We start from the raw sequence: 27,646 nt of genomic DNA, 5'->3' as shown, positions 1-27,646 counted from the left end.
TACAGTGATAGACCAAAAAAGATATCAGCCAATCTTTGGCCTTTTTTGATTTATCAGCAGATAAACGTGGCCACTTGGCAATTTTTGTTTTCTATTTTTTATGAATGTTGTGTGAATAAATTGAATGCACCAAAAAGAAGTCTCTGTTGCTCAGCAGGGCTTCATTTACTTGATTAAAAATACAGTAATATTGTAAAATATTATTACAATTTAAAATGACTGTTTTCTGTTTTATTATATTTTAAATTATAATATATTCCTGTGATACAAAGCTGAATTTTCAGCATTATTACTCCAGTCTTCAGTGTCGCATGATCCTTCAGAAATCATTCTGATTTGCTATTGATTTGAAACATTTATTATGTGCTGCTTATTTATTTAAAATGTTTTGTATAGGATTCTTACATAGAATATAAATAAAAATTAATAGAATATGAATACAGTGTTTTTAAAAAAAACATGTATTTTAAAATATAGAAAGTTTTCACTCTCACTTTTGATCAATTTAATGTGGCCTTGCTGAATAAAAGTATTAATTTATTTTTTAAAAAGTCAAACTTTTGAACAGTAGTGTACAAACAGTTTACCTGACTTCTTTTGTATTGACATCAGCAATTGCAAAACACATATTGGTCGACCACTGATATCACTAAAAAAATTATTTCACTCAAAATATTTGAGAAATACACCAAAATAAACACAAAAATAGTTATTTTAATAAAAAATTCAGTTTACAGAATGTTTTGTTTGCTATGTATTTTTAGCCTTAATAGAGTATGACATAGTTAGCTTAGCGACATGCTATTCTATTCCAATCAGAGCGTTTCAAATCAGGTTTCATTTTGGTTGTGCTCTGGTTTAGATCCATACTGTATAATATACTGTAACACTTGAGAATGTTCATCTGTTTTTCAGATCTTTACTGCTCTTCCTCCTTTCACACTGGGGATAGTTGACCGGCCGTGCAGTCAGCAGAACATGCTACGCTTCCCTCAGCTGTACCGCATCACACAGAACGCAGAAGGGTTTAACACTAAGGTACCAAGATTTCGGTAGCCGATACAAATGCGCCATTTCAGTCACAAATTACTCATACTGACACAACAAATACCTTGAGACTTATAAATCTGTCTGCAGTGTGTGTCAGACTGTTATTATGATCATCATCCTGTGTTATAATTGATTATCCCAGTCTGATGTGGTTAGCAACGTCAGTGTATTGTTTGACTTAAATAAAACAATATCAATAACAATATCCCGTAAATAAACAGGAGTGCAAGAAACAGCTCTGCTTCCACCCAGATAATAATGAGATTCATAAGCTGAAATAAGACAGTCATTCATTTATAGCCTAGGATCAGTGTTTGTGTGTGTGTTTGGGGTGATATGGGGGACATTGCACTGGCTGTGCAATTGCAGAGAAACTGTTTGTGTGGGCTGTGTGTATCTTGGCATTAGTTTGTCTTGACTGACTCTCCCCTTCTCCCGTTCCTGCTTTCTGTCCCTCCCTTCCTCTCTCTTTCATTGCCTCTTTCTCTTTTTCCAGGTCTTTTGGGGTCACTGTATAAATGCTCTCATTCACTCCATTATTCTCTTCTGGTTTCCACTCAAAGTTCTGGAGCACGGTAACTATCGCAAGCACTCACACACACACACACACACACACACACACACACACATGTAGACCACTCCAGCTCGAGTGTGTAAACCGTTGAGTATCTTTCATTGCCCGTTTTGTTTCTTCAGACACTCCCTTTGACAACGGCAACAGTGTCGACTACCTGTTCGTGGGGAACATCGTCTACACGGTGAGTTGTCAGCGGTGGCATTTATTGCGCCGTAGTTGCCTGCCAGTGAGAGGTCACACATAATTTCCTTGCTAGTGCTGTTATTGCATTCGTTGGCCGCCAGTGTTTACACTGTAAACTTGTTAATGTCTCTTTTCGCTGGCTATTCTTGAAAAAAGTTCTTGTGAAATAATCCCACAACTCAGAGCAGAAACGACAGGAACTCTGTGAGGAAACTGATGAGAACTGACAAGACCGCTCACCGTTGGCATTTGTGGGCAGTTTACGACTGAAATTCTGCATTTCAAGTCTACCATTCTAACAGTCGTTTAACTTATTTATTGCTTTAAATGCGTGGAATGGTTCATTTAGATTTTTTTTGGCCTTTAATAAAAGTTAGTATCAGGATTTGTGGTCCTAACTACATACTAAAAACAATACATTTCTGTGACATTTTAATGTATTAACTAAAGCTAAAAATATTAACTGTACTTCTAGGGTCGAGGAAAAAATACATATTTTCATAATTGACTGAATGGAAGGTCTTAATCAGGGTTTAAAAATCCCAGGGGGTTTGTGAGTCGAAAATGTCAAATCAGAATATTTAAAAAAACAAAATTCAAGTAAAACTTACTATTTGTAAACTTACTATTAACACGTATTTGTTTACCTGCATATGTCTATTAACCAACATCACAGAACTGTGAACATGATCATTTAATGTTAAATTAAAATCTCAGGGGTTCGGCTGACAAAAAAAAAGTTTGGGAATTCCTGATTTAAATGAATAATCAGCCTTAAGAAAGTCCTGTATAGTAGGGTTGGTTTATAAAGTAAGACCTCACACCAATCACACAGATTTGTTTTTATGGGTTGTTCACATAGGCCATGTTCTTGTGGTTAAAACCTGGATGGAGTGCAACAGAATGGAACAGTATGCAGGGGTCCTGAGACACATTTTTGACACCCTGCCTTAAAAGCACAAATCTTAGTGCACGAAAGCCTTTAAAAAATTTCACAAAATGCAAAGCAACTGCCAAAGATATCTGTCTGCATATGTACATAAACCAGCATTTTAAAAGAACTTTTTACTGCATAAAAATCTCATAATCCTCACATTGCTCATACCACATTGTCGATGGTTTTGTTACACAAGCTGTGTTTTAGAGATACAGTTGTGCAATAAATGCAGATTTTCAGAGAGAAGGTTCAATGTGCTAAAACCCTCTCAGAGAAGATGAGTGAAAGATCTTTTTATCAATATTTATGTACAGCTGAGGGAAATGTATTATTTAAAATAAAAAATAAAAAACAGCAGTTAAAACAGCAATTTGGTAAAAAGTCTAGTTAGACTAGTCGACCTGTCTGACCCATCCCAAATGACAACAAAATGCTTCTGTGAATTCTTTTTTTTGCTTTAATTAAAAAGATTTTATATTTGTTAATTCATTAATAATTCATTACACAGATTCTGTCTTTGAGTCTTGAGTCTTTTGAATGAATTGCAATCAGCAATCATTGCAAGCATTTCATGAATCAGACTATGCTGATCGGGCTGCATGTTTGATTTGCATGCAGCCTGCAAAGAAATTGCGAAGATGTCATTATTTCACAGCATTTTTTCCTATTCACAATCAATACAGACTGCAACCCCAAAAAAACATCTTTCATGTGACTTTTCAGCATCTAATTCACTACAATTCCCTCCCCACTAGCCAATCCGTGAACTCTATTTCGCATATAGCTCTCTGTGTTGTGTTGTGCTTTTGGCCGTCCATTATAAAAATGAGGCCGTGTGTATGTGTGCAACCCAGACTATTAAATACAGTACGTTGGGGTTTTTGGAGGCGATACTAGACTCTAGCCATTAAAACAGTAATGAATGAGTCCCATGGGGACTGAAGTCTTTGTGTGCTGGTATTTCTTTTCAGTTCCTTGCAGGCTTGTGTGTGTGTGTATGTGCGTACAATTACTTTAAGGGCTAAATGTGTAATTGTGTTTTAAAGCCGTGTGCGTCGCTAGAGGCAATAGTAAGTCGATGCCTGTGTGAAAGCCCTCATCTGTTTTTTTTGTGTTGAAGCTGTACAGAACGTTTTACCAGGTTGATGAGTGCATATCATTACTGTTATTTATTTCTCTCCCTCTCTCTCCCCGTCTCTCTTCCTGGTGCAGTATGTAGTGGTAACTGTGTGTCTGAAAGCCGGTATGGAGACCACAGCATGGACAAGGGTACGTCAGTCCCCATCCTCCAACACAAACACACCCACACTCTTCTCACCGCCTGCCATCTGAGCTCAAAGCAATGAGCATATATCAGGGGACAAAAGGATGTCACATTATAGAATAATAGAAGCAAAATTACTTAAATTATTACAAAAATTTATATTAAAATATAAAATATATAAAAATAAAACAGGAAAAAATATGTGATGGGCTAAGGAAAATTACCTTGTTTTCCTTAAACTCACTTAATTTTGATAAATTTTTCAGGAAACAGATTCAGTATCTTAATTTATTTTGCATGATATGAGAATTTTTACATATTTGCACTGGAAAATAAGACAAAAATACTGAGAAAGAAAATAGTTTTTTGCACTCTATGGTAGTGCTGTCTAATGTATTGAATATTACAAAGCATGTCTAAATTAAAAGATTGCAAAAATGATTTTCTTACTTAGTATTTTTGTCTTGTTTTTTGGTACAAATAACCAAACCTTAAAATATAAAAGATACATTTGCTTGAGAAGCAAAATGACTAAAGATTTCATTTATTTCAGAAAAATGTATCAAAATGAAGTATGTTTATGCTTTAAATAAGAAAAATAAGAATGAAATCACTTGATGCTTTTTTTTTTTTTTTTAGAACAAATAAGTCAGTTTGCTTTTTAGAAAACAAGACATATAACGGAGTAAGAATTATTTTGCAATGTTTCAAAGCGCCATTTAACGCATTGAATTTATTCCAAAGCATTTTTATATCTGAATTGAAAAAGATCCCTCTATATCCCACTTTGCAGTTGACATTAACACTTAATGTCACTTTACAGTGTCTTATTCTATAGGAAGGTCTCATATATATTCTGGGAAGTGCTTTAGATAGATGGGGAACATGCTGCTATGTCAGGACATTTCTCTGTCCCGCTGTGGTGTGTGTTGAGGAGACGTCGACACTCCTCGTCCGTTCAGCTGTCCTCACACCAGATCTTGTGATGAAGTAGAGCGGCCTTGGAATTCACATGGTTTCCATTACAGTTGAAGAAGTCTATATTCAGTGTGAAACTGACCATGACCTGTTTTTCTCCTGTTCTAGTTTTCTCATCTGGCTGTATGGGGCAGCATGGTGCTCTGGATGTTGTTTTTTGCCGTCTATTCTGCAATCTGGCCAAGCATTCCTATAGCACCGGATATGTTGGGCCAGGTGAGTGCAAATACACACACACACCTGCCCATGTTTGTGCTTTCTCACTCACCTCCTGTATCTGACTGCCGCTGGATGACTTGCTCTCTAGGTGTTCTGTGTTAGATTTATGGCCCGCCATCCCATTTCGCAGTCTCCCTGCACCTGCCACACAGTCACTCGAGCCCCAGGCTTTTACGGCCTAGCCTGGAAGTGTTGACTCAAGCGGGTGGGCTGGTTTGTGCATCGCTACAGACATCTGTGTGTGTGTTTGAATGAGGAATGCTCCAGAAAAGTTTTTTTGCCTTGTCCCCACAGTGGCTCTGTTCCATAACCTAGTGAGTCACTTCGCTCTGTTGCCTGCATGAAGTTTAGTTTTATTGATATATCTTTAAATTATTTCTAAATTTGTATTAACACATTTTATTGCATTACTACATATTTATAACCAACATTTCTCCTCTTCAAACCCTTAAAAAACATAAAACAGTGTAAATCTTTTTTTAAAACAATTCCTATTAAATAGTTTAGAAGATAATTTTTTTCTGCATAATAAAATTGTGTAGAAAAAGTGTGTATGTATATACGAAGAGTTTATTTGCAAAAACAGATAACTTGTGTTTTTTAATGTTATCATGTTTTTATTGTGTTTTATTGTTAGCTGTTTTTTTTTAGTTAAAGTTAAAAAAAAGTTTTTTTTTTGTTTTTTTTTTTTTTACCCAGTCAAATAACCCAATTGCAGTTTGATTGAGATTAATTGGTATTTATTGGTAATTAATTAAGATAGATAGATAGATAGATAGATAGATAGATAGATAGATAGATAGATAGATAGATAGATAGATAGATAGATAGATAGATATAGATTTAGTTTTTATATATACTTTTTAAAAATGTTTAAAAAAAAATATTTTACTATTGTGTTGTATTTATAATTAGCTTTTATTTAAAAAAATGCCACCCTTAACAAAAAATAAGAAAAGATTGAATAAATTACATTATGAATATTTGTTATATATTGATAAGAATGTTTATATATTGTATATTAATAATTAGTTTTTATAAAATTGTATATTGTAACATTTTAGTGTTATTTCTATCATTTAATTTTTTTTCTTGCTTCGTCCACCATCTTGGATATTTTACCAAGTGATATTTCAGTTCTTTCAGGGATTGTAATGTATACGTCTCAGGAGGCAGCATAATTTGAAGTGTGCCTACGGTGCCCCAAAATGCTACATATGGGGGGCGACTCACTAGATTTTTGAACAAAGCTAGTGTGTGCGTGCTGTGGGAGTATGGAGCGGTTGGGGGTGGGATAGAGCTCTCTCTGAAGCCCTCCGGCCCATTAATTCGATTTGTGTCAGAAATCAGGAATGTGCTCAAGTATCACCACAGCTGCTCTCAGAGAGAGAGAGAGAGAGATGGGACATCCCTCGCTCTCTACCCTGCAGCGTTGGCTTTTCTTTCCCCTCTCTGTCCAGCCGTTCATTTTTTAATCTCTCCATCTCTCCATGCAGGCCAAGCTGGGAGCACACACTATGCATGTTTTTTCCAGAGCTGTAGATCAGTGTGTGCATTTTTGTGCGTCTGCTCGTCTGAGAATTTGGGAGGGTTGGTCTGGGGGTGTATGCGCAGCTGTCGCGAGGGGACGCCGTCTAATGGTTTTCGGAGTCTAGTAGATTCCGGCGGGGATATCAGCTGTGGAGGATCCTTAAATGTGGGATCACTTGATTGCACACCGTGAAGTTTTCTTCAGCTTGATGGATTAACTTTAAAATCACTTCAGAAAAATGTTTCTGTAAAGGATTTTTAAATCAAATCGATTAATAGTAATAAAGTGGAACAAATGTAATGCTCTCATACTAAAATATAATGAAATATGGATAGATTGATATATCAGCTATCAACTAGCTGACATTGGCTGTTTTGATATTTACATTGAGAGAGAGTTTATTTTATTTATTATATATTAAATAATATAAAAAGTAAATAATATATTAAATACATGTATAAAATTGTATATATAAAATATAAATATCCTAGATTATTTTGTGTATATATAATGGGTTTTATACAGGTTAGAGCAATGAGTTTGAGTAGTATTAGTTTTTGTTTATATAATGTGTGTGTGTGTGTGTGTACTGTGTATATTTATGTATATATAAAGACACACATACAGTCTATATTTTGAAAATATTTACATGTATATTTATATTCATATTTAATATATAAACTTAACTTTTTTTTTCTTAAATATATACATGCGTGTGTGTGTAGTTTATATATACATAATAAATATACACAGTACACACACATTATGTACACAACTTTTATTTTGGATGCAATTAATCGTTGCCCAGCACTAGTTATTATATAATGTCTGCTTTAAGAAGTGATTTATTAGGGTGGAAAAAGACACTTCTAATTGGGCCATTAAACAGAGACGGGGAGGAAGAACTAGAGCAAACAGTAGACAGTAGAAGTAGGTAAACAGGGTAATTGAACTCTCTCACAGGTCAAAGGTGACGCAGTCAGTCAACAGCTGTTGCAAGGAGAGAGAAATCCAGCATTGATTGGGTGTTGCGATGTTTGCAGAGCATTGATTTCAAATTGATGATCTGTTTATCTTTGTTTTAGGCTGGCAGGGTGATGCAGTGCTGGAGCTTCTGGCTGGGCCTGATACTGGTGCCAACAGCATGTTTACTCAAAGATGTGGTGTGGAATGCGTGAGTAATGTACCACACACATACACATATCAGTGTATTTTTGGAGAAAATACAGTGTAATTTGTCAGTATGTATTAGTCACTCACATAAACAGACCGACAGTTTCTCACTTTGTCTTCCTTGTCTATGTCTGCATCCAGAGGCCGGCGCACAGTGAGGAAGACTCTGCTGGAGGAGGTGCAGGAACTGGAAGCTCGGGCTGTGGACCCTGGGGCAGCCGTCCTCAGAGATGCCAGTGGCCGCAGGTATGTCCCTGAATATACCTTGATGTAAATCAACCTATCTATAAACTCCCCTGTAATACCTCCAGTTGATTTACAAGTTGTTGTTATATAGATTCAGGCAAATGCATAATTTCTTTTTGTTGTGTTATTTTTATCATTACTATGTTTCAAAACATAGTGAGCTGACTTGCTGCCTACATTGGCAGTTGCCTGCTATAGCAGAACACTAACTGTAATGAAAGTGACTGAACATAGGCAGCAAGTGCATGAGCATTGCCAGAGAAAATGACACAATACTTAAAATAAAAAGCAGAAATATAAATAATAACATAGCACACAAAAAAAAATGGTAAAATAGACCATATATATTAATAATATATATTTATTTTATTAAAAAAATATAATATTTATTTATTTACCATTTCTCTTGCTTTGTCTGCCATCTTTTTTTCATTTGAAAATTAATAATTGTAATTTATTAATAATAAATGTAGTCATTTGATTGTTGTTGTTGTTGTTGTTTTATTATTATTATTATTATTATTATTATTATTAATAATGTATTAATATATATGTAAAAAATTCAAATTAATTGACAAATTTAAATGAAATTTATTGACCGTAACATTTTTGCTTATATATTTTATATATTCTTAATTACTTTTAATATACCATTTCATATTAATTTAGATTAATTTAATAATTATTTAAATATAATTAATTAAATTAATTGACAATCATTGACATTTTACTAATATATTTTGTATTTTGTTAATTAATTTAATATAAGATTTTAGATTATTAAGATTAATATACATTTAGAATTGTTGAATATAAAATACCCAATTAAATACCCACAATTTGGATTTATTTATTTTTTTGCTTGTTGCAGAAGGAAGCTCACTAGCTTTTGAAGCTGATTGATTGTGTTTATGATTTGTTTGTCTTTTGTCTATTTGCATATTGTTTTTGAATTAGTTTGTGGATGTGTGTTTGGGAAAGAGACTCTGTTTGTGTTCATTGTGATCCTCTAACCCCTGCGTGAACACCCACAGACCCAATGCTGAGGATTCATAGACCCGTAGAGTCAAAGGCAGGCATGTGCAGGTAGAACCAGCTGCCTGAGTCTCTCTATAGGATGTGCAGTGACCTGTTTCCTTCTTCCCTTAACCTTACTTTCATCACCATCATCTCACAACTTTTTTTTCACTTTTCTCTTTCACGTTCTGCGATATCAGGCGGCCATGAGCTGGTCAGGTTTGCCTAGCTATAAGAACTGGGTGTGTGTAGCTTCCTTAACATCATAACTTTGTGCATGTGTTTGTTTTCAAACTGTGTGTTTGTGGTCTGAGGTTGACTGCGTGGAGCGATTGCATGGATTTAACAGTTTAGCCCAGAGATATTACTCTACATATTGCGTTTGGTGTACAGCCCTCTATGAGACAGGAACTTGGCAGACAGACGTGTAGTCTCATGCAGTTTTTTTGTAATACCTTGGAGTGTTTCGTGGTCTTTAGGCCACTAATTTATGGCCAGGGAGTTGACAGAATGGACTTCTAATCAGAGGGATGTTGGCTGTAAGCCCTGTTTGCGTTTACCCCCTCATTCCCCCAGAGCAGAACACTTAACCTCATTTGTTTCAGTAAATATCCAGCTGTAAAAAACATAATGGTTGTAAGTCATCCTGAACGAGTGTAGAAATCCGCTGAATGATTAAACGTCAGCTTGAATTCGACATCACTGGGCGGAGGCTGACACAATTGAAGAGCATATCCTAGGCGTTTACATTTTAAATTATTTACCCAAGAAGACCCCAACTAGCCCTGCTGGACAAAAAGCTAAGTATTTTCCAAAGTATAAGCCAAGCCCGGACTCGTACGTGAGGGAAGGTTGGAGGAAAATAAGTTATTGAAAATTTGATTAATAAAAACAACTGTCTGATATTCCAAGGATTGTCTACGTTCCAGAGAAACAACAGAGGAAGAAAGAGCTTCAGTTACCAGCGAGCCTATGCGTCATTCCATCCTTTTATTTCTTTATTTATCCATTCATCATCCCCGTTTTTCAACCGGTCATCTGTTTTGCATACATAGTTTTCATTGGCCTATGTTCTGCCATATCTCATATACTGTTGCCGAATTTTTTTACTGTGCAGCCAAATGAATGCCACGTCCTTCCCAATGATAACAGTGCAAACGGTCCCCTTCGTAGCACAATATGAGTTTGAGCTGTATCCTTGAGAAGTCTGGCCTTCCTCCATAACAACTGGTTTTCGGATCACTCTTTCTTTTATGGATGAGGGGAAAGATCGCTTTCATCTGATTTACAGGGAAACATCGTAGACTGATTGTTCTACATGGAACTTGTTTATCAAAGACAGGGTCGGGCTCCTTTGATTTCTCATCATTTCAAAACTGACCGCAAAATGGCATCAGATTCAGTTTCCAGAATTGAAATTTTGCCATTTAATTCAGCAACCAGAGCCTTCTTTACTGGCTGCATTAATTTAAGAATAAAGAGCTGTTGAATACTTCTCATATTGATCGATTTTGTTTGAAGGATAGGAAAGCTTGAGGATTTAGTGCTGTGGAAATATTGGAGGAGATGTTTTTGGATTGCAGGCCTAAGTTTAATGTTGTTAGGAGTGCTTTGGGGAGCCATTTCTTAGAATTGTGCTAGTATGTTTGTGTAATTGCGTGTTCAGCTCGAGTGAACATCATTAAGAGTATCCGTCGTTCGCCAGGATGGCCAAGCGGCAGAGTAGAGGACTGTGTGTTATAGAATTGCATGTGATTTGACCTCTAGCTGTCATGTGTGTAGCATATCAGCCAGTAATTGTGCTGTGATTGGTGGATTAACCCACCTGTCTCTGTCTGTCCAGTCTGAACGAGCGTGCCCACCTGCTGACACGGGTCTTCAGGAAAACGCCTTCCAGCGTGGGACGCTCAAACTCTGTGCAGCAGACCGTGTCACGTAAGTGCATGTTCCTCACACTCCCTTTTTTACGCTTCACACCCACTGAGATCTGCAGAACCTGAACAACTGCAACTAATTATCATTATTATTATATTATTATTAATCTGTCAGTTGTCAGTACTTCATGGGTTTTTTTGTCCGAGCTGCTGAAAAAAAATCTGATTTCACTTATAAATAAAGGCTTATATACAGAAAACTTTTATTTTCTGTATTTTTTGGGGGGGCAAAACAAAACCTTTTTCACAATATCTATGTTTGAAGTTTGGGGTTGGTTTAAAAAAAACAAACAAAAAAAAACTTATTATTTGCATTTATTTGATCAAAAAATACTGTAAAAACAGCAGTATTATCAAATATTAGTACAAATTTAAATAATTTTTTTTATATAATTTAAAATATACTGTATCTCACAAAAGTGAGTACACCCCTCACATTTCAGCAACAATTTTAGTATATCTTCTCAAGGGACAATACTGCATAAATGAAACTTGGATATATTTTAGAGTAGTCAATGTGCAGCTTGTATAGAAGTACAAATTTACTGTCCTCTACAAATAACTCAACATAGCCATTATTGTCCAAATTACTGGCAACAAAAATGAGTACACCCTAAGTGAACATGTCAAAACTGTGTCCAAAGTGTCAATATTTTGTAGGAGCACCATTGTTATCTAGCACTGCCTTAATCCTCCTGGGCATGGAATTCACCAGAGCTGTACAGGCTGTTGCTGGGATCCTCTTCCACTCCTCCATACTGGCATCACGGAGCTGCTGGATGTTAGACACATGGTGCTTCTCCACCTTCCACTTGAGGATGCCCCACATGTGCTCAATAGGGTTCAAGTCTGGAGGTTGTCTTCGGTAAACTGTTTGCGGGCTTTTTTGTGAGCCAGCTTCAGAAGAGGCTTCCCTCTGGGAAGACGGCCATGCAAATCAACTTGTTGCAGTGTTCGGTGTATGGTCTGAGCAATGACAAGCTGACCTTCTGCTTCTGCAACCTCTAAAGCAATGCTGGCCGCACTCATGCGTCTGTTTTTTGAAGCCAGCTTCTGCACCTGACGCTGACGCACAGCACGAGGACTCAACTTCTTTGATCAACGCTTGCGAGGCCTGTTCCGAGTGTACCCCGTTTTGGAAAACCTCTGTATGGCACTGGCCACTGTACTGTAACTCAGTTTCAGGGTGTTACTGAACTTCTTATAGCCTAGGCCATCTTTGTGGAGAGCAACAATTCTAATTCTCAAATCATCAGACAGTTCTTTGCCATGAGGTGCCATGTGGTCAGTATGAAAGAATTGTTGTCAAAGCACCAAATTTTAACTGCTCTAATACAAGATAAACTAATTTGTATGGTCCTGTCAAGCAGACAAAAACACGAACATGAAGAACAGGACATGTGGCTTTGCATGGTCAAACAATGTATAGCCGTTATAACTTTTTTGACAATAATGGCTATATGTTGAGTTATTTTCAGAGGACAGTAAATCTTTACTGCTATACAAGCTGCACATTGACTACTCTACAATATATCCAAGTTTCATTTCTATAGTACTGTCCCTTGAGAAGATATACTAAAAGGGTTGCTGAAATGTGAGGGGTGTATTCACTTTTGTGAGATACTGTAATTTATTCTTGTAATGTCAAAGTTGAATTTTAGATTTGATCTATTTGCCTCTGTCGCCCTAATATGAAGTATTCAGTGTCACATGGTCCTTCAGAAATCATTCTAATATGCTGATTTGATGCTCAAAAAAACATTTATTTTATTATCAGTCTTGAAAACAGTTCTGCTGCTTCAATATTTTTGTGGAAACCATGACACATTTTCCTTCAGGATTCTTTATTCAAGTTCAAAGGCCTTTATTTGAAATATACATTTTTGTAACATTATAAATGCCTTTACTTGTTAATCAATTTAATGTGTCTTTGCTGAATAAAATCAGAATTTTAATTTTAACTATGCTATATGTATGAAAACCGAAAAAGTTTTAAATATAAATGTTACATTATAAATTGTTTATCCCCAGTTTTATAGGTGCAACACAAATATCCCTATAATAAAGGCTAACGATTGTTTTCTCTCTCTCCCAATAGATGGATATGCGTTCTCACAGGAGGAGCATGGCGTGGTGTCGCAGTCCCAGGTTGTTCGCTCCTACGACACCACCCTTCAGCGGCCCAGTCTGTAGCTGTAGCCACAGCGACAGCTGGTAGAGACTTTAAAGACACACCTGTGCTGGGTGATCCTACTGTGGCCTTTAAGCTGAATTAAACTGAACTGGACACAGCTAGCGCAACACTCGGCTGAGCTACATAACACACTGCCTCCCGACGAGGGAGTGTATTTTCAGGAAACAGAGGGTTGGTTGGGGTGGGCGGGCGGGCATATTCTCACACCGAAACGGCCAATCGAAATGCACTACACCCAAATGGACAGGCGAAAGGAGCCAAGTAGCATCCAGAAGCGGAAGCCAGAGACAGTGGTGTCTGTATCACGATCACGAGTCACAAGACTGCTTCATTTGGTTCTATATGGTGCGGGTGCGTGTTTGCATCTGCACGTTTGTGTATGTGAGCGTATATATCGAGAAGGATTTGCATATATGCTTATTCGTCGTGTGTGTGTCGGTTGTGGGGCGGCTGTTGTGCTTCTCGGTGTGTCTGCATGTGTGTGTTTTTGTTGAGTCCTAGCGTCTGCGTCTCCAGAGATCAGAGTTTGGTGTATCCGTCATCACCACAGCGAAGCAGGAGGGGAGGCCACTCTAAACAAACACAAAACAGCCACCCACATGCATACACTCTTTTTGGAGGAATGCCCATTGCAGACCTGAGATGGGGGAGGTGTGGCTTACAGATGCCGCAGACACACGCATGCACCCACACGCATGCACCGTTCCCATCCAGCGAGGCTGCCAAAACACACAGCGATTCCTCTGAGGCGGAACCCTCACCCTGCAGCATGGAGCTTCCCAGCTTACCACACACACACAAATACACCTTCTCTTGCTCTCTGTCTCACCTAATCTTCTACTTAATGGTGGCCTCTGTATCTTAGAGCTCATGTTCTCTCCGTCCGACTCTGTCTTTGATTCTCTCTCTTTTTCCAGATTGGCAATCTCCATGTCTCCTTGTTCTCTTGGTCTAGTTATCCTTTCATTCCTTCTCTGTTCCAGTCAGTGGCTGCTGTGGATCACAGCTGTAGCTTTTGCTTTTGTCTGCTTTTACTCGACTTGTCGGGTTTCTGGACTGTTTTGTCAAATAAACTGGACTTGTAACTCTGTGTCATTCTATTTTTAAGCCTTGCTTTTGTCCTGTTGTTGTCCTCTAATATGAGTGAGTAATTTCAGGCAAATTCTTATTATTGTTCAGTTTAAATCTGATGCCGTTCCAAACTTTCTTCTATGGAACAAAAAATAAAAAATTGATATTAAGAATGTTCATGCCACTCTTTTTTGTGGAGCAGGAACTAATATATATATATATGGTTATGGTTACTTAATAAATATATATATATATATATATATATATATATATTGACTTTTTTAAGACCTTTTTAAAACCTGCACAAATAACCTGCACTGCATAATACCACATGAGCGGGGTAGGGCAATGGTAACATATTAAACCTTTAAATGACTAAAAAACATGATTTACATGTTCAGATACAGGTTTTCACAAAGTTTTATAAAATGACATTAAAATTTCAGCCATTTTTAAGAAAAGGGGTGAGTCAAAAATATAAATTATTATATTTGAACAATTATCAAACAATTACATTAATTTAGTAACATATATATATATCTTAGTGTCTTAATTTACAAGTGCATGTTTTCTGCATAAAAATATGGGTCGATTTTCACTTTGGTCTGAACAAAAATAGGACTTATTGAAAGTCATTTTTCCCACTGTGTCCGATATTAAAATCAGTGTGGCTTTCGAGATATGAAATTAAATTATTCCTCCAGAGTCTCCTCCTCCCATTTCTACCACTGATGATTCAACTTCCCACGTCTAACAGTGCAACTGTTGATAACGGTTGAGGTCACAGATGGGTTGAAATTTGTATGATGTGTTGATAGTGTGAATAGGATGCGTTTCATGCAAGATTTTGTTACTGGACAACCTTGGAATAAAATACTGATGTGATTATTCATATAGGCCTAAGGAGGTTTGGGCCATACAAAATCCAGGAGTTTACTGGGAGAAATAACAATACAGGAGGTGGGAGACTCCCAGGAAAAACGGGAGTGTTAACAGGCATGCTGCTAACTCACTAGGGAGTTTGAAACTGGTTTGTGAATCATTGGAAGATTTTGACCTATTTAAACAAACCATTTCATATGAGTCAATTGTTTGCGATTGCACAACTTCACTTGTATCTGACAAAAGTAGTAGATTAACCAAAATGCCTATTAATTTTTATTCATATTTTAAGTTAGCTTTTAATTTTAGTTTTAGTAATCTTGTTTTGTCCTTTTTGTCTATTTATCTTTAAAAAAAAACAATTATTCCAGTTTGATTTGATTTGAGTTTGATTTGTGCTTTCTCGGCCCGGGTTTGTTTGAAGTGCTAACCCCTACTGGAGAGTCAGAGTTACAGGTTAGGAAATGAGCTGAGGTGGACTGTTATTTTAAGATTAAAAAACAGGAAAGAAAGGATACACATTTACAGCATATGTAGATCTTACCTTATTTAAACCCCGAATCATTCAATTTGTGAAAGAACACCTTGTACATCAGTGCACTTTGTGTGTAAGTGAAGGATGAACTACACAGATGTGCTCAATACAGTTGTGGTCAGAATTATTGGAACCCTTGGTAAATATGATCAAAGAAGACTGTGAAAATTAACCTGCTTTGTTAATCCTTTTGATCTTTTATTTAAAAAAATCAGAAAAAGCTAACCTTTCATTGGATAATAAGAATTTAAAATGGGGGGAAATATCATTATGAAATAAATGTTTTTCTCAAACACACGTTGGACACAATTATTGGCACCCCTAGAAATTCTTAAGAGTAAAATATCTCTGAAGTATACTCCCATTCATATTCACAATTTTGAGCACTCTAGGGTGATTATGAAGATGAAATTATCCAGCCATGGCTTCCTGTTTCACAGAAATATAAATAGGAGGGAAAACAAAGCCCAAATTCCCTTAATCATCCATTACAATGAGAAAAAACAAAGAATATATTTCTGATGTGCAGCAAAAGATAATTGAGCTTCACAAATTAGTGAAGTGGCTTTAAGAAAAGAGCTAGAGCAGTGAAAATCCCCATTTCCACCATCAGGGCAATAATTAAGAATTTCCAATCAACATAAAATGTAATGAAACTGCCTGGAAGAGGACGTGTGTCTATATCGTCCTAATGCACGGTGAGAAGGAGAGTTTGAGTGGCTAAAGACTCTTCAAGGATCACAGCTGGAGAATTGCAGAAAATAGTTGAGTCTCGGGGTCAGAAAACCTTAAAAAAAAATTGTCAAACAGCCCCTACATCACCACATGTTGTTTGGGAGGATTTCAAGAAAAATTCTCCTAGCTCATCCAAAAACAAACTCCAGCATATTCAGTTATCAGACAGGACTGGCACTTCAAATGGGACTGGCTTCTATGGTCAGATGAAACTAAAAAATGAGCTTTTTAGCAGCAAACACTCAAGATGGGTTTGGTGAACACAGGGATAAAAAGTACCCCATGTACAATGAAATATACGGCTGTATTTGTGATGTTGTGGGCCTATATTTCTGCTGGAGGTCCTGGACATCTTGGATTCTACATGGCATCATGGATTCTATCAAATACCAACAGATAAAAAATCAATAAGTGACTTGATTCTATTAGAAATCTTATAATGGGCCATGTTTGGATCTTCCAACTGGACAATAATCCAAACACAAACCTCAAAAACAACACAAAAATGGGTCACTGAGCACAAAACCATGCTTCTGCTGGCCATTCCAGTCCTCTGACCTGAACCCTGTAGAAAATGAGTGAGGTGAACTGAAGAGAAGAAGCACCGTCATGGAGCTGTGAATCTAAAGGATCTGGAGTGATTCTGGATGAAGGAATGGTCTCTGATCTCTTGTCAGTTGTTCTCTAACCTCATCAGGCATTATAGGAGAAGATTTAGAGCTGTTAAACTGACAAATGGAGGTTTCAAAAAGTATTGAATAAAAAGGTGCCAATAATTGTGTCCAACGTGTGTTTGAGAAAAACATTTATTTCATAATGATATTTCCCCCCATTTTAAATTCTTATTATCCAATGAAATGTTAGCTTTTTGTGATTTTTTTAAATAAAAGATCAAAAGGATTAACAAAGCAGGTTAATTTTCACAGTCTTCTTTGATCATATTTACCAAGGGTTCCAATAATTCTGACCACAACTGTATATGTTCTGAATTAACGATAGGTGCGTCGAATGGATATTTAGAATAATCCCATGCGAGTTCATTTAAGTCTTAATGTAACTGCAAGGGTGTGTGTGACCCTGTAAACCCCATAAGTCCCATGATCCCTCATTGCTAAGAAGTCCACACCCACGTCTCTGAATATGAGCCAGCTCTGTCCAGCTCCACTGCCTCCAATATGGGGAATCCATTCCTGTTCCACCTCAGCAGGAGCCACATGGATCCATTTCAACTCTGTCCAATGACTCCCCAAACGTTAAGTCTGACCCTAAAGTTTCCATATATACATGCCAAGAGCACAGGCAGACCTAACTAACTGCCATTATTGTGGGTTTTGTTTGTATATTATAGTTGCAGCTATTGGGTGGAAAGTGTGACATGACGTGTGCTGTTAAGTGTGTTTAAACAGTTTTTATTCTAGCAAGTTAAAGTATGAAAAGCGATTTGTGTTTTAGCACTTTCAAGTAATATTTACATAGATTTAGCTTAAAATTTTCATCCTGTCTCATATGTGCATGTGCAAAACAAATATTACTAACTAAACACAACTGTCAGCTCTGAGGTCATTTGGTTGAATATTATTTTAAATGTTACAGATTTTGTAGCTAATGTGTAGGCTATATTACATATATTGTGGGAACATTCTTGTTCTTTGTTTTGTTCTTGGTGATTAAGTGTTTTAATAATCGTAAATAAGTGGACATATATTTATAAAATGTGACGTTATACTTGGTGCAGTATGTGTAATTTTAAAAAGAACAATTTCCACTAAATCGATGATTTCCTTCATTGTAGAACAGCCTGTTAACATTGATCTATTACCCATGTTAACAGCTTGTAAATGTCTTTTAAACTGGCAGCACTTCATCTTTCTACAGCATGAAGAATATGACTATTTGTATTAATCTCAATGTTGACAGGTGCCGTAATTTACTGTCATTCATCAATTTTCAGAATCTCCCTCAGAGAGACCAGCAAAATGATTTTTATCTTTTAGAGTACTTTGACTGACTATTCTTTAATTATTTTAAATTAAGTTTTTGGAAGGAAATTAATACTTTTATTCAACAAGGATTCATTACATTGATCAAAAGTGACAGTAAAGACATGTCTAATGTTACAAAATACTTATTTTGACTGTTATTTTGATCTTTCAGTCATTTAAAAATCCTGAAAAAAATGCATGCAATGTTTACAAAAAAAAAAAAGAACGTTAATGAGCAGCTGTTTTGATATTGATAAATATGCTGCTTGATCAGCAAATCATCATATTAGAATGATTTCTGAAGGATCATGTAACACTTAAGACTGGAGCAGGAATAAATTACATTATAAATTATACAAAGTGATTATACGTCACAATACTGTTTTTATTGTAGTTTTGATCACATAAATGCAGTCACTGCATGACTTTCAAAATCTTACCAACCCCAAACGTAGTAGTGTGTATAAATATAATAGCTGTTCAATCATGACGTCAGCTAATTCAGCTTGGTTTCCAGTACATTTAAAAGTAATATGAACATGTGCATGGAGTTTTATGACTAAATGTCTGTCTATGTCTGTATATGCAAACACTTAGCATGGAAACTATGCAAAGATTTATGCATGCAGCGCTTGCCTCAGTTTCGTCATGAGTGTTGAGAGTGATGAAAGTCTTGCACTTAAAGTCCATGTGTAACAGGAGCCCTCGGTTTAATTTAGCCAAGGCAGTGGTGCAAACAGGCCCTGCAGGTCTTCATTTGAGAGTGCCACACATACCGCTGACAGCAGCTCTCAGCATCTCTTACAAACAACCCAGTGACACTTCACAGTCTCTAAAAATATTTATTATAATTATTATTATATTTCATATGTAAAAGACACGTAGAACCCTGCTCTCAAAAAGAGAGAGGCACATTCAAGCTCAAATTCTCAGTTTTACAAAAACACACATATCATACACAAAAAAAGTCGCCCACAGATACAGTCGAAACAGACACAGACTTTGCTACTTTTCCTGTAGGGGTAAACCATCCTATCTCAAACTTTAGCGATAGTTCACCAAAAAAGGAAAATTCTGTCATCATTTACTTTCATGTCATTCCAATAAGTGGAACACAAAAGATGATATTATAAAAAACTGCATTAGACTAGCATTAGATGAAAAAAAAAAAAAAACTGACATTTTTGAAATATCTTCTTTTGTGTTCCACAGAGTCATAAAGGTTTGAAATAAAATTTTGGAGTGACCTTTTTAACTTCCATCTCTAAACCCCAAATAACTCATGGTGATTTCAGACTGACAGCATTTCATTTCATTGTGATTTTTCTGCCAGTCTGAGATCTAATGCTGGAGTTTTAGTAGGTCAAAAAGGTGACGGCCTTCTCCTGGAGGAGCCTGGGACTTTTCTTTCCTCACTAAACTGCTGCCTTTGAGTGCGCTGAAAGAAACCCACTCCAAATGAAATGCCCTGGAACCCTTTTGGTACTCCTCGAGTGTACCTTATGCTAACAGAGGGGAAGAAAAGTGGCACACATACACAGTCCTTTCACAAGGCAGAGACTTAGTGAAGGGGAACAGTTGGCAGACCGTTTTTACTGCGTAATTGACTTTGGTGCTTTCAGAAGACCGCTGATCTCAGCTACACACACCTTCGCACATCACTTTCCCAAACACAGGCCTATATTTTTGTATATTTTCTATTCAGTTCCTTGGCAATGCGAAAATGACTTTGGTTCTGCAGAATGTGAGTGTGTATATGTGAAAGTGTAAGTGTGTGTGTCAACTCTATGTGCGTGTGTTGTAGTGGGCAAGAGGGTGGAGCGTCACAGTCTGTGTCCTGTGTTCACTTCATTAGATTTTAAGCATCCAACAGGGAGCCAGGACTGTTTTTCACATTACAGCACCTGTGATTCCCATTACACACAACATATAGTGCACTACACACACACATATTCACATACTGCATCTCATAAACCAATACACCTATACACTCACGCACAGAGCGCACATGCACGGTTATACAACACAAATATACATTGCATATATACACACGCGCTTCATTTACAATGGCACCATTAGCACTTTTCAAGGCACGTTACACACACATCCAGTCATTTCTTAAGCACTGTGCCTTTTATATCACAGAAAACAATGTTGTGTTTGATAAAGCACCGGTTTGAGAGTCTCACTTGTGTGGCTGTAAGCCATGACTCTCAATTTTGTGCCCTGAACTGATTATTTGATTTGTGATTTCGATTCCTATGATGGTCCCATTGGGATTCACATGGTAACTGGAGGGTATTTTTGATCCCCGGTCACACTGGCCACACTAGCCATGCTGGTTGGTGGAGGATACGGAGACTGCAATGGGCGGTAGCCCGCTTGAGAGGGATCTAGGAAGGCAGGAGCCGGAGAAACAGGGTGAGCGAATCCGATGTACTGAGGATGTAGAAACTGGCCTTGGTGAGGAAGAATTTGAGTGGCTTGCTGGCAGTTTAGCACTGAGAAGTTGGTAGGCATGTTCAAGTAGACGCTGGCGTCCGGCGGGAGGCAGCACGAGGCCTGTGCGCGAAGCAGAGGGGCGGGTGCGGGACGGGGGGCGGCCGGCGGAGCTGAAGAGCTGGAGGAGGTGGCCGTGCTCGACTGGCGGGAGGACGAGCCTCGAGACGTACCTGTGCTGGCCATCATGGGAATCGTCTCGAGGACGCGGGCGCTGCTGGACCCTCCTCCTGAGCCGCCGCCTGATGAAGGCTCCTGTTTGGGACGGAGACAGCGGCAACAGCACACGGCAACAACAGAGCCCACCAGCACGAAGGCAACGAAGACCGAGCCGACGATCAGGAAGGGCACGTAGATGGGTACTGCAGAGCAAAAGCAGGAAAATTTTATCAAGTTTTTTTTTTTTTTAAATATAAAACTTCTATTTAATTTACTTAATTGATAAATTCGGTATTTGAAATTTCTGGAAAATGTGGAGTATGTTCCATATAAATATCACTCAGTTTTATAAGAGTATTTCTACCTGTTTTTTGAGTGGACTAAAATATGTTAAAACGTTTTGAACACAAGGTTTCCCAGTAGATTCGACAACTGGACATATGTTAATCAACAGCACATAATTTATTTTTGTAAAATATTAGATTTTTTTTAAAGAAACAAAACTATTTATACGTTGTTATAGTAACCTGTTAGTGACCAGACTGCTGTAATGGTCCATTCACACCAAAAACTATTATATTAGGGTTCACACCAACGGACGATAACATTCTGTTTACTGTAAGCACGTGCTGCAGTTTTGTCGTCTGCTGCTTCAAATGTTTGAGCTCTTTACACTCGGATTCTGTTTGATTTACGTTTTAATCTTTCATCTGGAAATTTCTGAAAGTGATTCCAAATGGCGTCTGTGTTGTTATAGTTGTGGTGTGGATTGTATGGAAGCCCGTTTCCTAATTGCAAATTTTGTCTCAAAATTGTGAGATATAAACTCGTAATTCGGAGAAATTAAGTCAGAATTGTGAGATCCAAACTCGCATTTGCAAGAAAAAAAAAGGTCAGAATTGTGAGATTTTAATCTAACATATAACATAACATATTTTATATAACATATAGTTTATATCTCACAATTTTGAGAAAAAAAAAGTAAATTACCTTTTTTTTATTCAGTGGCGGAAACGGGCTTCCATAGGATTTCGCTATACAATTGTTAAAACTTTATAGTTATGGTTACATGGCAATAATTATTGTTTTTGTTGAGAACGGGCCTTTGCAAAACTAAAGTACACATTACAGTAACGTTTCCTGGTTAATTTTAAACAGAATGTATATGACTCACGGTTCAGTGCAGAAATTAGATGTGAACTCTGTAACAGCTCTGGGGTGCGTTTCCCAAAAGCAAATGGTTGCAAGTTCCAAGATGATATCTGATAAAACAAAGCTTGTATAGATTTTCAATTATTGTTGCTGTTTTTGTTTTATCGCATTTGCAATCATTAGTCGCAGTCTATAAGTGGTTGTTTACTGGCCCAGACCAATAGAACAAACTCAAATGTGCATTGGCTTCCTGCTTCAGTGTAAATCTTTTGGATTTTTTGCCCGTTTTATCATCCTATAGGTGACAATCAGATCACTTAGAAAAGTAATCTCATCAATAAGCAATCTGCTAGATTTGAGGTATCATTCTTAAAGTACAGTTTAACACCTTGTTTTTAAAATGTGATGCTTGTAATAAAACCTTCATGATGTATTTAGGTCATCCAGCTGTATTCACTGCCATTGATACTAGAACATGTAATGTTATAGTGTGTATCAGGCCTCCTTAGCATCAAAAATAGAGAAAAGTGCTGGAAAGTGCAACATATTGGAGGACTTTGGGAGTTTTGTTTGTATATAGCCCTTAAGCAATGTTTTTCCTTCTCTTTAGAAAGCACACATCCGTTTCGAATTCCAGTACACATCTGAAGTAATTGTACCTCCACTGCCATAAGGAAGACTAGGAAATCAGTAGTGTGACTGAGTTCAATGTGACTTTTACACCTCTAAAAATAACAATAAGCACGTTTGAAGCCAAAAGCATTGCTGAACCTTGTTGATGTGTCACATATGCCATGCGTGTGTATCTTTAAAACAGAGAACAGAGCGCTCACATGTTTCCACCCCGCTCACAGATGGGTTACCTGCTGGCTCATGTGAGATCAAGGGATTTGAGAGAAAAATGAAAGATGAGATGTTCCAACAGTGACTCGTCCCCAGGGGTCCGGGGCCCCTCATTAACACTTATTAAGACAGGTTTGATCTGCTCTAATCTCCTACAACCAGCACTGACCTTTCTGCCCTTGCTGCCTGACCGTGTGCATGCTTTTTTTCGACAGGTACCTCTGCATTAAAAGTGACCTTTATAGCTTAATTAGACATCTGATTGCCTGAGGAAAGCTTTCAGCATTTACTTTGTTGCAGCTGGTCAGGATCTTTCAACCTCATAATTGAGTTGAATCAAATCATCTATAATAGCCAATGCAATCTGGATTTTAATTTTATTGTAGGAGCAAAACAGACTACTTGCAGAGCCTTAACCTAAACAATGCAGCCATTGTTGAACAATTTATTATAACATTATTGAATCAAAGATATGATTGCTGTGCAAAAATGACAGGGGAGTCATTTTTACAGGAGCTCTTTTGGTAGTTATTACTATAACAGTGGAATTTTTCAGTAAATGACCTGAATTTTGGCAAGCTTTAAGTTTGCGTGCATGTTTTGAAAATCAGTGCTTTTTTGGCAGTTGTAACACCCCCTTTTTTCGAAACACCCTATTCACAAACAACAATAGAGGAAAAACAATAGAGAATCTGTTGTGCAGGTTATTACCATAGATTTATTGTTCCTCAGAGATGCATTTTGTTATAATTCAGTTATAACAAGTGTGCTAGTGTGCTAGTGGTAACAAAAGTGCAATGACATGGATGGTGACACAGTCATGCCAGGAGTTTTCAATAGTTTTGTTAAAACGAGTCAAATATATATTTCTTTACTCTCAGTATCATTTTGGATAAATATGGAAGTTTTTTTCTTGCAATTCCATGTCTTTTTATCCTCACAATTCTTAGAAATATCACGAGATATAAAGTCAGAATTGTGTGATAAAATTTCGCAATTACCTTTTGTTTAATTCCACTGCAGAAACAAACAAAAAAACCTGAATTGTGAGATGTGAACTGGGAATTGTGAAATAAATAGTAACAATTACCTGGTTTTATTTTTTTAGCCCATGGCATACATTCAAATTAACATATTATATATATTATTTAAAAAAAAGATAAAAGGAAAAACTATGTAGGCTACATGTAAACTTGATTTATTTTTTGTGGTCAAATCAAGAATGTTATTAGTGCATCTGAAGTTCACTGCTGATACAGGATGAGAGCAAAGCCTTTCTAGTGTCCTTAAAAGGATTTGGGGCCCCTTAACATGAATTCACACCTGTTGCATTATTGTCCAAGTGGAGCCAAGTCTTCAACCGCCAGACAGGCTCTGTCAAACTTGATGCCCATATGCTGTAGCAGACCACCATTTCCTCTTGTCTTTCAGATATGCATCATTAGAAGAGTCTAAAAGCTCCCTATTACTTAAAAAAAAATCATTTTGTTGTTTTTGTTTTTTAGGTTAGAGTTTGATTTTAGAACTCAAAATCTACTTTTGAATCAATTTGAGGGAGAATATTTGATTGTTAGTTTTTTAAGTTGGATTGAAAAGTGTGACGATTCTCCTCAATGTTCCCATTTGGTTCAGCCGAGGGAAAATTCGTGGACTCCAGTTGAATTAAACGTTTTTGAGCTTGCACAAAGTCAGAGGAAACGATGCACCGGCGAGGGTTACTTTATGAACGAGGCTGTCTGCACATCGCACCGGAGATCCGGTCAAGTCTGAATTTGATCCTCGTGCGGAACCGGACAACTGGAGTTCGCGCGCGCTCGTTAGTGTGCTATTTATAACCAAGCGCAGTACAATTTACCATTTGTGAGTGAGTGGACGGTTAGGTGCCAATTCGGATGCCAATTTAACTGCAGCTGTCAAAACCTGGATAAGTAACGACATTTAACCAGTTTATTTAGGGATGGGAATCGTTAGTAATTGAACGATTCTGTTTCCGATTCTTTATAACGATTCCAGTTAATGATTCTTTTAGTAGCCTAGCTACTTCTGAGGAAGAAGAAAAATCCTACTGCATTTACAGCTCTCATCAGTCTATTGACAAATTATCATATAATTTCAGATTTCAATAACACAGTTTAACTAATCAGAAATAAATATTCATAATTACAATCCACTTATTGGTATGCTACTATATATTATACATAGAAATGGCATTTAACATGATAAAACTTAATTCTTGGATTAATTTATTTATTTCATAAAACACTTATTATTGCAACAAAACCCATGTATCTTTAACAACACCCACAAAGAAGGCTACTTGGTTATTTAACGACTTGAGTGAGGCCGATTAGTAACCACTCCAATTGATTCAGAAGTGATTCACTAAAAGATCCTAGAAAGAGCCTTAGATGTTTTCTTGGAGATAAACATACAAACAACATTAACCTTAAGCGTTTTTAACCTCATTTGGACACGAAACTCAACCCAGCTTTCTCATTTAGTGGGGCTTTTACGCACAAAACGCCTGAGGCGCACATTTATTTAAGTGGGTCGATATAAGTTACACACTGCTGCTGCTCTAAAAGTTATTGAATTAAACCATTTAAACTTAGCTGGTGTACAATTTGATTACACGGTAATTGCCTAATTTGTTTCAGACAGAGGAAGTTACTCTACCAGAAAACAATGCAGACTTCATCTTACCTGCCCCAGAATTGTTGTCGTCCTTGTTCCCAGGGTTGGTGTCTTGTGTCTGCTTATCGTTATCACATGTGCCCTGGTCCAGGCGAGCTTCTGAGCTGGAGCAGCAGTATCTGAGCTCGCATTTCCCGCAGCAGATGATGGCCTCGGCGCTGTCGAAGCGCTCCGGGCATTGAAAGCCGTCTCTCCACGCATCCTGAGCATCATGAAAACCGTGACAATATTCTCCACTCGCCTTCACGTTAATGATGCTCACAAGTGCCAATACCACCGAGACGGCTATCGGGAATCCCGTGCATCCCCGCATCCTGTCACAACCCCGTGCGACTAAAATACCTCAGGATCTGGGCTAGACCTGTTAAGTTAATGACTCGGTAAATGAAACTAATAAAATGAGGAGACGCTGCAAAAAGGAACCCAACTAATGTCATTGGGCAGATAAATTCCGAGGTTAATTCAATAGATCCAGCAGAATTGCTCCAGACAAGTATCCACTGTTTACCCCAGCCGTCACAAGACTTCCAGTAGCGTCGTTTCGGATTGAAAGTAAAGAGAACACATATGAAAACGCATAAAAGCCATAAGGGATGGGGTTTTACACTCATAAACCATAAATTCAGAATATCCCATATTCCTGCGAGGAGCCTCCAGGACTTCAGAAGAACTTTGCATCAATCCAACTCTGAGCGGATCTTCATGTCGCCACTTCTCAAATATCTCCCCTTGAGATACGGAGCAACCAACACTGACTTCACTTGTAATCCATACACTCGATTCCTCAGTGTGTGCTCACGATTTATTTTTTTTTTTCTAAGGAAGTTTTTCCACATTAATCCATATCATGCGACTTCAGTAGAAGTTTTGAGAGGTCTGGCTCATTAATATTTAAAAGAGCACTCAACTGCAACAACTGATTTCCAAAGGGTGCAAGCAGTCAGCCGTCAATATCTCAAGCAGGACTAGTGCATAGTGAGGATTTGGCATTGATAGACTGAGAGTGACCCACTGACAACTTCTCCTTCATTCAGGGGGTAGCTGCCCACCCGTCGAGCTGCGCATGCGCAGTGCCGTGACTTTTTGCTTCTCCGCCTGTTGCACAGTGCAAACAAGTGTCATTGTATGTTGACGGGGCCCCTGGGCGTTTCAGGAGCGGCTTCTGTGCGAGGGGTGTTTAGTGGTGCCCGTGGGGATCCCCCTGAGCACAAAAGGGACGGAAACGCCGTATTGTAATGCATTTAGCTCGCCGGTGGCTCACAACCAGCATCAGCAAACGGACAGAAAAAATAGCCAAGTATTATTTCATCAATAACATAAATAATTCTTGGATAGATAATATTCAATCAAAAACATTTAAACAGTAAAATAATAATTTAAAAAGTTTAACAGGAATAGGCCACTATCAACAGCAAGCGGACAAAAAAAAATTCATTTTAATATATTAACAACACATATAAGTCCATGATATATTCTTACATATATATGTATGTATGTGTGTATTAAGTGTTTGCAATGAACAACAGGTTAACTGTAAAATAAAATTAATAAAAATGATGCTACTTAACTTTTCTATCAGTATAATATTTAATAATAGCTAATATTACATGCTCTTCACTACAGTAGTGTTTAAAGTCAATCATTTTTAGCGTGATCACGGTTGCGTAACATATATTTTCTTTTCTGTTTGGACACTAGAAGACATTTAATCTTTCTTCAAGACAAGTCTAGTCAAGGTCACATGGTGACAATCTTGCAGATCTATACTCTAATTATACAGAGTAACTCTAA

General features: G+C 37.4%; 2 protein-coding genes across 2 annotated transcripts in view; one reads left to right on the top strand and one right to left on the bottom strand.

Annotated features, from left to right (window-relative positions):
• LOC306863086 (phospholipid-transporting ATPase IB-like) overlaps positions 1-14,393 on the top strand; it is a 66,146-nt gene extending 51,753 nt beyond the window's left edge. Inside the window, exons 29-37 of the mRNA XM_079406259.1 lie at positions 916-1,038; positions 1,547-1,625; positions 1,747-1,808; positions 3,960-4,016; positions 5,098-5,205; positions 7,825-7,913; positions 8,054-8,158; positions 11,019-11,110; positions 13,208-14,393. Coding sequence (XP_079262385.1) covers positions 916-1,038; positions 1,547-1,625; positions 1,747-1,808; positions 3,960-4,016; positions 5,098-5,205; positions 7,825-7,913; positions 8,054-8,158; positions 11,019-11,110; positions 13,208-13,302 — 810 coding nt within the window. The 3' untranslated portion in view covers positions 13,303-14,393. The remainder of the gene's footprint in view (positions 1-915; positions 1,039-1,546; positions 1,626-1,746; positions 1,809-3,959; positions 4,017-5,097; positions 5,206-7,824; positions 7,914-8,053; positions 8,159-11,018; positions 11,111-13,207) is intronic.
• Positions 14,394-20,788: 6,395 nt separating this feature from the next.
• On the bottom strand, positions 20,789-26,168 carry LOC306863197 (protein shisa-2-like; the record flags this gene model as incomplete). Its single annotated transcript, XM_079406419.1, has 2 exons — positions 20,789-21,369; positions 25,865-26,168. The coding sequence occupies 2 exons, from the start codon at positions 26,166-26,168 to the stop codon at positions 20,789-20,791; spliced, it is 885 nt and encodes a 294-aa protein (XP_079262545.1).
• Positions 26,169-27,646: the final 1,478 nt, after the last annotated feature.

Source organism: Barbus barbus (genome assembly GCF_936440315.1).
Source record: "Barbus barbus genome assembly, chromosome: 44".
Lineage (NCBI taxonomy): Eukaryota > Metazoa > Chordata > Actinopteri > Cypriniformes > Cyprinidae > Barbus > Barbus barbus.
Note: the sequence above shows the minus strand (reverse complement) of the source record. Positions and strands in the feature narration are given on the sequence as shown.